This window comes from Talpa europaea (genome assembly GCF_964194135.1).
Source record: "Talpa europaea genome assembly, chromosome: 12".
Taxonomy (NCBI): domain Eukaryota; kingdom Metazoa; phylum Chordata; class Mammalia; order Eulipotyphla; family Talpidae; genus Talpa; species Talpa europaea.
Genome location: NC_140079.1, coordinates 33,225,721 through 33,235,227, shown reverse-complemented (window position 1 = coordinate 33,235,227; position 9,507 = coordinate 33,225,721). Strand labels below are relative to the sequence as shown.

Sequence of the window (9,507 nt, the reverse complement as noted above, 5' to 3'; positions counted from 1 at the left end):
CCTAACCCCTATACCTGCCTTTAACACTACTCCCTTATAGTGTAAATGTAAATCATATCATGTCAATTCTTACTCAGAATCTTTTAATGGATTTCATCTCACTTATATTAGAAGCCAAGGTCTTTATAATGGCTTTTAGGGCCTTAATAGAGCCCACTCAGTTGCTTCCCAGCCTCATCTACTCCTCTATCTTACTTAGCTCTACCTTGTGTACATCAAAAATGCTTCCATCTTAGGGTCTCTGCAATGGCTGTTTCCTCTTGGAATACCCAAGTCCCTATTAGATTGCCCATGGTCCATGTGTTTGAGAGGAGTTCCTGTGAGGGACTTATTTGTGCTGTAAGGAGTGAATGAGAGAGGGTCAGGAGTATGGTAAATGTTTAAATCTTCTTGATGAAAAAGAGCCAGTGCATAAGATAATCCTAGACTTACTAGCAGTTGGTGAGTTCAGTCTACTTGCTATTCTGAGTAATAGTAAAAGAACTAAAGCAGAGGAGACTTTATTAACAAATTAATAGTGATAAAGTAGCCTTCAGTTAGCCAATGAAAACTTACAGCTTGCTAGTGCACTCTCTTTCTTAATGTTAATTATTTTCTCCCCCAATGTTGTACATTGTTAGTGATACAGAGGGGCACCTAGGGACTCCAAATTATTAAGGAGTGCAGGCTCTGACAGAGATTCGGCCATCTACATGCATAAAGGCAAAAGAAACAGATTTTTTTTTTTTTAATAGAAAGGATGTAGAGAGGGAGAGGGAGTAGAAAGGATATTCCTAATAAGACTCAAAAAACATTACCCATCCCCTTGTGAGCAAATACCCAGCCAAACAGGCTTGGCCCAAAGCAGGGTCACTGAAGCTTGAAAGTTTGCTACCGTCTAAGACACCTTCTGGCAGGGAACCACAAGAAAAGAGGATAGGCAGGTTCCAGAGCACTGGGGCAGCAAGAGAGAAATGCAAAATAGAACCCATAATCCAAAATGTAGTCAAAATAACTGCATTGTCTCTGTCAAGGACCAGGAGCAGCCTCCTCTTATCTCTCACCCACCTTTCTCTTTTCCAAGTGTCACTACATGTCTCCTCCACATTTCCCCTCTAGGTTTCCCCTCAGCAGAATTAGGGTGCAAGTCAAAGCTGGAAAAGCAAGAGAGGGTGCCCACCTGCCATTTGTGTTTTATAGGTTCATCTGGCTACTCAGCCCCACCCCTAGTTCCATAGCTTCCTTGCTCAGGAAGTCTGGTTCATGGTATACTGAGATACGTAGTCCAAGGCAGCTGCTTATAAGTCAGGGTGAGGAAAATTGTGCCTCCTCTTCATGGAGGTATATCTGTAACACTTTCACATTACTGAAATAACCTGTTCATGATTGTGCAGTATCATTCTTTTGAAATACCACTTGTTTACTTTGCTGATATTTAAGACATTTGTATCTGCATTCTCCAGTTAGATTGGTCTAACAGTTTCTGTATTCTGTGCTCTTATCATCAGTTTGGCATACAGGTCTTGTTGCGATTATGAAATATGATGGGTATATTTATATTTTTTTCCTTTATATATTTTCAATTTCAGGGTTCCTACAGATTTTCAGTTTATTTTTTTGTAGGGTGTTTAGGGCAACTATAAAATTAGAGGGCACAGTCTCCACACAAGACCACCCTCACTTCTGACACCAGCTGCAGATTTGGGTGTTTCCCCAAACCACTGAGGTTCCGTTAGCTCATTAGACACACTCATAGCTCTTACCCCAAAGTGCTTTACTTGTGGTTATGGTTTATTACAGAGAACTCTAAGTTAAAGATTGCCCAAAGGAAGAGACATATCGGACAGAATCCAAGAGAATTCCCAACACAGGACTTCCCTTGTCCTCTCCCATGGTCAGGTTGCCTTTTTCTCCTGACCTCAATGTGTGACAGTGTGTAAGGAGTCCTGCCAGCAAGGGAAACGCACCCAACTGTTTGGTGTCTAGAATTTTTATTGGGGCTTTGTCATGTAGGCATGGTTGATTTCTCACTGGATAATCTCAGTCTCCAGGTTGTTTGATCCAAAGTCCCTACCCTAAAGCACATTGTTGGCATTTCTGGATTTGCTATCCCCTACCCTACGGCTATCTGGGTTTAGTCCATTCCCTACTTAAATCACATTATTAGGTTTTTCAGTATGACCCAGTGCTCCCCACACTCTCTTAGCAGACATAACATTACCGGCCCAGAACATTACCAGTCAGAAGCCCAGGACAAAAGCCAGACCTTCTCTTTGGGTGAGGCTAAATTCTTCGCTGGACACTTTAGTACAGTTAATTTTCTCTTTTCATTTCCTTTGATTCTTTGATACCAGATTAAGTTTATAGGGGTTCTGTTATGGAAAATGAATTATCTTATATTTTGAACCTTGTACTTCTCTTAAAAGAAAAAAATAATGGCCACATTTGATTTAACTTTCATTTAAATTAACTTTCTCTTTTTCTTTTTTTAAGAATAAAGGTTCTCTTCAGTTTGAAGACAAATGGGATTTCATGCGTCCAATTGTTTTGAAGCTTTTACGTCAGGAATCTGTTACAAAACAGCAGTGGTTTGATCTGTTTTCGTAAGTAATTTATTAATTCTAACCTTTTGCTAATAGGAAGGAAAGTTTATTGATGTGTTTGTCTATTCAAATGGAATGTTGACTCTAGATTATTCTGATTACCTGTTTAAAAATATAGCATATCGGGGATCCTCAAGACTGCCTTCAGGTTCAGTGATACACTGGAAGGACTCACAGAACTGAACATACACTGACACTATGACTTATTGTCACAAAAGAATGCAGAGCAAAAGCAGCACAGGAAAGGTACATGGAGTGAAGTCCTGGGGAAAATGAGGTACACCTTCAAGAGTGCTCTCCATTGGCATCCCACGGGCCACATTTTATTTTCCCAGCAACAAGATCCATGACTTGTCTGATCTATAGTCTACCAGGAAACTCATCAGAGACTTAGTACCACCCAAGGTGTTTCTGGAGGTGGTCATCACACAAGCAGGAGGGTAGATGTTGCATATTGTTTCTACAAACAGTTGAAACACAGTAAGCTGTTATTATTTTGGAAAAGTTGTGTGTCAGTGTTGACCATTCAAGCTCTCAGCACCAGCCAAGCTCAAGCAGGCCTTTCTGAGGAATGTGGTCTCAGGCCCATTATGTTTCCTTTTGGGCCCTGGCCAAAATGTCTTTATAGCAAAACTGTTACCAGTAGAACTCCATGCAGCAAGGCAAGACCAACCTGTAGCGGTGATCTCAGTTGTGTCTGTTAAAGGTCCTGGATTTAGCTAGAGTAAATCCCGTCAACCATAAGGTTTATTGTAGCAAACCAGATGACTTGTTCTTTCAGTTTCTATGTGAACCTTTTTATATGGCCCGAGGCATCAATTCATAGCATAATTTTGTTGCATAAACTGAAGCAGACCTGATCATTTTCCAGGGTTGAAGCATAGTCGTGATAGGTTACACACGCGAAAATACAAGGTTAGTGCACACGAGGTACCCTTGTAGTTCATGGTGCTTTCCATCAAGTAGAATAGGTTAACAAGACCCCCTGGGTACCTACCTTCCTTTGGGGCTTTTTATTTTGTAGTTCCCACTTTACTCCAGTTAATTCAGTTCAGGCATTGTTTTCAGATGGACTGCCAGAAGGCCATTAATTCCAAACAGTGGTGTCGTTCTATCCATGACATCCATTCATTTGCCTCACTGGTGTGGATATTTAGAGACCTTCTACTTGGAAAGTGCAGGAGCTGGGGCCAGCTCCAGCTGTCTCAGAGTGCTGTTAGGTATGAGTGAAACCTGACAGTCAGTTTGAATTCATAGCTCTCACAGCAGCCTGTGATGCCAACCAACAACAAGGATTTTCCTTCAGAAAGAGGCAAATGATTTTATGAATAATTCTTGTTTTGTTTTGTTTTAAAGATTTATTTATTTATTTATATAAGCACTGGGTACAGTCAGAAGCACGGGAGGGTGAGAGAATTCACCAGAGCCAGAGCAGGGAGCAGAGCAGGCAAAAGGACCGAAGTACACTGCTGAGGGGAGCAGCGGGCTGCAGGAGAGGTCTGCGTGCCATGTGGGACCCTCCTCTGGTGGCCGGGGAACAGCCAGGGATCGAACCGGCGCTGCAGAGGCTGCGGGCAGCTTCGCAACCCAGCGCTCAACCACTGTGCCACCAGGGAGGCCCGATTTTATGAATAATTCTGGGGGGAAAAAATCGTTACTGTCTCTTCTTTTTTCCTCCCTTATTAAATCAGTGTGTCACATTCAGTAATGAAAACTTCATTTTCTGAATCATCCAAGCCTGCAAGAACAACAAAAGCATTTTTACAGAAAAACATTTTTGTACATATTAACTAGAGAGACATACCATGTTTAGGAATTGGTCTGGATAAAATCTGGAATTGTCAAAATAGGTTTACGTCACCTCACCTCTGTTTCCTTATCATTTGTACCTAGTGAGCAGTCTAGAAAAGATCAGTTCCTTTCTGGAAGCAACTATGTGTAATAACCCATTTGCCTTAGTAAAGTATGTGTACAAGGAAGGATGAGGTGAAGGTGATTGAAATAGAATCAGGCTGTTAATCCATTGCTGAAAACTGCCACTAACCCAGAAAGCCAAACACAGGTCAGCAGCAATGAGACATCTCTGAAGAGGGGCGGGGGCGAGGGCGGTGTCTAGTGCATTCTGTAAGGAGCAGGTAGAATGCCTTCTTTTAACTTGCAGCTATGGGCAGTAACCCCAAGTTAGGAATACAGTTAGTGCTCTGGGTAGGATAAATGAAGATTGCTTAGGCTTTTGCACCATTGGTCTCTGTGGCTATCACCTGCGGCCTTGAATGTAGGAGGCACTTGGGAGCGTGAGCTCGGGGTAAGCATGCTTGATGGTGGACACCTGGAATATGGTGTGGGCATGTGTAGGTGGGTCCACCTGAGCCAAGAGGCAGCATATAAGGGCAGCATCACAGAGGACAGAGTGCAGCAAATGTTACTGTGTGGCAGAGTGCAGCAGAAAACAGCTACAAGAGGAAAGAACATATAGACACTTGCAGGGGGCACTAAAATGCTGTCTCCCTGTTGGCTTGTTTTCCCCTAACCTGTGGGGATGATGCCAAGAGCTCCAAGCTTCTCTTTCAAGCTGCCTGAACCAATGAGGAACCTACCCGGCCTGGGATAGTTGCAAAACACTGTCAGCTTTATAGAGAGCCAGTCAGCATGTTGATTTCAGCTGGCCTTATCAGTGAATCAGCCCTTGTTTGGGGGCATCTGTCTGTAGGTGCTTTAGTTGGTTCAGCCAGAATCCTTGATGTTTTCAATTTATGACTCCACAGAGGTTGTCTTAAGTCTTCAGTCACCAGTCCTTAAGTCAGAGTCCTGTTCATTGAACATATGCCCGCTTCAGATTGCACAGCTGTGTTGAGGTTGAAGATAGTGTCAGGCTCCAGCTTAGAGTCAGATCCAGGAAATTAGGATATGTGAATTCAGGATCTAGAAGAGCCAGCTCCTTTTCCTTCAGCCACAGCAAAGCCAAGATACTGCAGATCAGTCTTGTTCCAAGTCCAGCTGACAAATTTTGCTAAGCCCTTTTATCTTGTCAGTGTTAGAATCCAAATTGATCCACTCAGAAATAGGCACAGTGGGCCAGAAAATCTCCCTCTAAGGGTCAGACACTTGATTTCGCAAGCTCTCAATAGCAGCTGAAACTGCTTTTTAAACTGCCAGCATGTTTTCTATTTGAAGATTTTGTTTACATGTGTGTCCCTTTTCTCACAGACACCAATAGGTAAATATGATAGTAAATATTATTCATTAGGGAGATTTATTTTATTACTTAGTTTAAATTCCATTTCCCTTCCCTGCAGCACCAAAACCTGTAGGTTCAAAAATTTGTTATCTTAAAATTTTAAGTGGTATACTTGTGTATATGGTTATAGCTAACTTTTTATCCCTAATTCTACATAGCTTCATTGATCTGTGTCTTAAGTAGTTGATCCATTTTTATTTTCCTATAAACCATTTTTGGGTTCTTTTTAAAATACTTTTTTCAACAAAATAATTTTGCTTTCCTTGGAAGGAATTTTATAGTTACTGAATTCACTGACTACACAGGAACCCCTTCAGAATTGCCTTTTTTTTTTTTTTTTTCTTTCTTTGCATCGAATAACTAGGGTGTAGGTTAGAGGTTCAGGGGGTGGGTGGGTGAGAGGATTCACCAGAGACAGAGTGGGGAGCAGAATACGCGGATTAACTGAAATACACTGCTAAGGGGAGCAATGGGCGAGACAGGAGAGGTCTGATGAGCCATGTGAGTCAGCTCCTTGGCCGGGGATCAACTTAGGTTGTAGAGGTGAGACTTAATCCCTAGGTCACCAGAGAGGCCCCCAGAATCATCTTTACTATTTTTTAACTTTCATGTAAACTTTTTATTGAAATATGGACTATTAGTGTAATTTTTACAGAGGGAGCACATTTATGTAACCAGCACCTACATAAAGAAACCAAATGTAATAGAACTCATAGTTCCCTCTACCCTGACTAGGGAACTACTTGCCCTCTAAAAATTAGCTTCCTGCCTCACTTCTAGTATAATTTACTTGCTTTTGAACTATATATAAACAGAATCATACAAAATGTACTGTTGTGTTTGATGTCTTTTGCTACATTAAGTTTATGAGACTTATTAGTGCATGTAGTTTCCGTAGTACCTTTCCCTTGTAGTATTGTATGTCTTTTTATGAATTTAGCCCTCTCTGCTTAATAGACATTTGAGTTGATTTCAGTTGTGAACTATTATGATTAGTGCTGCTGTGAAGTCTTGAACATTTTTTTTTAAGATTTATTTTTATTTATTTGTTTGTTTATTTATTTATTTATTTATGCAAGCACTGGGTACAGTCAGAAGCACGGGAGGGTGAGAGAATTCACCAGAGCCAGAGCAGGGAACAGAGCAGCCAGAGGGACTGAAGCACACTGCTGAGGGGAGTAGTGGGCGGCAGGAGAGGTCTCCGCGCCATGTGGGACCCTCCTCCGGTGGCTGGGGAGCAGCCCGGGATCCAGTCGGGGATCCATTAGGCGCTGCAGAGGCTGTGGGCAGTTTTGCAACCCAGCGCTCAACCGCTGTGCCACCAGGGAGGCCCTGAACAGTTTTTTTTTAAGTGCTGTGAGGTTTGTTTTTTTTTTTTTTAAAGGATTTATTTATTTATGCATACAAGAGCTGGGGTACAGGGCAGAGATGTGGGGGTGGTGAGTGGGGGTGAGAGGATTCACCAGAGACAGTGGGGAACAGAACAGGCAGATTGACCAAAGTACACTGCTGAAGGGAGCAGGGCGAGTCAGGAGAGGTCTGCTGTGCAATGTGGGTTGCTCCCTGGCTGGCCGGGGATCGAACTCGTGCTGCAGAGTCTGCAGATTGCTTCATAGTGCGGCGCTTAACCCCTTGCGCCACCAGGGAGGCCCTTGAACATATTTTTTGGTGAACATTTATATGTATTTCTGTTGAGACAAACAGAAGTGGAATTTCTTGGTTATAAAATTGTTTGTTCACACTTGTGTTTTCAGCCTTCATAGGTACTAACACAGACTTTCTGAGGTTGTTGTGCCTGTCTCTTAACATTCTCAGTAACATTAACACTTGATATTGTTTTCATTTTAGCCATTCCAGTGGTGCTGTAGTGGTAGAGCATTGTGATTTTAGTTTCTATTTCCCTGATGACTAATGAAATTGAGTATTTTTTATGTGGATATCAGCTTTTATATTTCTTTTATGAACTAGAAAGCACCAGCTACTTAGAAATGTAATGTTGTACTAATGAATAAATTCATAAGTCAGCGAGGAAAGCAGTTCAAACATTAAAAATATTTGGAGGTGAATAATAATGACAATATATCATCAGAATTTGTTGGATCCACCTAAGAAATGCATAAATACTAAGTTTATTACCACCAGTGCATGTATGGGGGAAAAAGCTAAAGATCAGTGGCCTACGTTTTTATTTTTTTGAAAGATTTATTTATTTATGCATACAAGAATTGGGGTACAGGCCAGAGATGGGGGGGGTGAAAGGATTGGCCAGAGACAGAGTGGGGAACAGAGCAGGCAGACTGACTGAAATACACTTCTGAGGGGAGCAGCAGGTGAGAAAGGAGAGGTCTGCTGCGCCATGTGGGTCACCTCCCTGGCCAGTGATTGAACTCATGCTGCAGAGGCTGCAGATAGCTTCAAAGTGCTGTGTGCTTAACCAACCTTGCACTACCAGGGAGGCCCCAGTTTTTATTTAAAGAAATGAGAAAGAAAACCCAAATTAAATGTAAAAGAAAAGAGAGATAAAACTTAATAAAATATAAACTAGTTGTGCATCAGAGAAAAGGAAAAAAATCAAAAATTGTCTTTGAAAAGAAAAATAGTCATTCCATTTATTTTCAGTTTTGCTCATCAGATTCAATTTGCTTCTTTATTAATGTCTTTTCTGGTTTCTTTGATTTATTTTGTTCTTTTTCTGGTTTCTTAAAATGAATTCATAGTTGTTTTGATATCTTTTATGCTTTAAAGTGAAAGCATTTAAGTATATACATTTTTTTCCTTTAAACTGCTTTTGTTACCGTAGGTTTGGTAGTATGAAATGTTTTTTATTGCTTTTTTGATTCGTAATAATTTTTCTTTATTTTTTTCCCTTTAATCCATGTACTACTCTGGAACTTAATTTCTACATAGTGAATCTTTTTTTCATTTATTTATTTGTTATGGATTATGAACCAAGAAATAGCCTATAAAAATCTCTTTTAAGATGCATATACAGGGCCTCCCTGGTGGCGCAAGGGGTTAAGCACCGCGCTCTGAAGTAATCCAAAGCCTCTGCAGCGTGAGTTCAATCCCTGGCTGGCCATGGAGCAACCCACATGGCACAGCAGACCTCTCCTCTCTTGCCTGCTGCTCCCCTCAGCAGTGTATTTAACTCAGTCTGCGTGTTCTGTTCCCCACTCTGTCTCTGGTGAATCCTGTCACCCCCCGCATCTCTGGCCTGTAACCCAGGTCTTGTATGCATAAATAAATAAATCTTTAAAAAAAAAAAAGATGCATATACACTTAGGAAAAAAATTCTCTCTTAAGAGTTGCAGAAATCGGGCCTCCCTGGTGGCGCAGCAGTTGAGCGCTGGGTTGCGAAGCTGCCCACAGCCTCTGCAGCGCCGGTTCGATCTCCTGCTGCTCCCCGGCCACTGGAGGAGGGTCCCGCATGGCGCGCAGACCTCTCCTGCCACCGCAGCTCCCCTCAGCAGTGTACTTCGGTCCTTCTGCCTGTTCTGCTCCCTGCTCTGGCTCTGGTGAATTCTCTCACCCTCCCGCGCTTCTGACTGTACCCAGTGCTTGTATGTATGTATGTATGTATGTATGTATGTATGTGTGTATGTATGTATGTATAAATAAATAAATAAATCTAAAAAAAAGAGTTGCAGGAATCTCTATCATAAATCATATCTATTAATTACATATGTA

General features: G+C 41.7%; 1 protein-coding gene across 1 annotated transcript in view; it reads left to right on the top strand.

Annotated features, from left to right (window-relative positions):
• Window positions 1-246: 246 nt before the first annotated feature.
• The window catches only part of CUL5 (cullin 5), a gene marked incomplete at both ends in the record, with an annotated part of 71,410 nt that continues 62,149 nt past the window's right edge, over window positions 247-9,507 (top strand). The window contains 2 exons of the mRNA XM_084249944.1: window positions 247-339; window positions 2,473-2,582. Of these exons, the coding sequence (XP_084106070.1) occupies window positions 247-339; window positions 2,473-2,582 (203 nt within the window). The remainder of the gene's footprint in view (window positions 340-2,472; window positions 2,583-9,507) is intronic.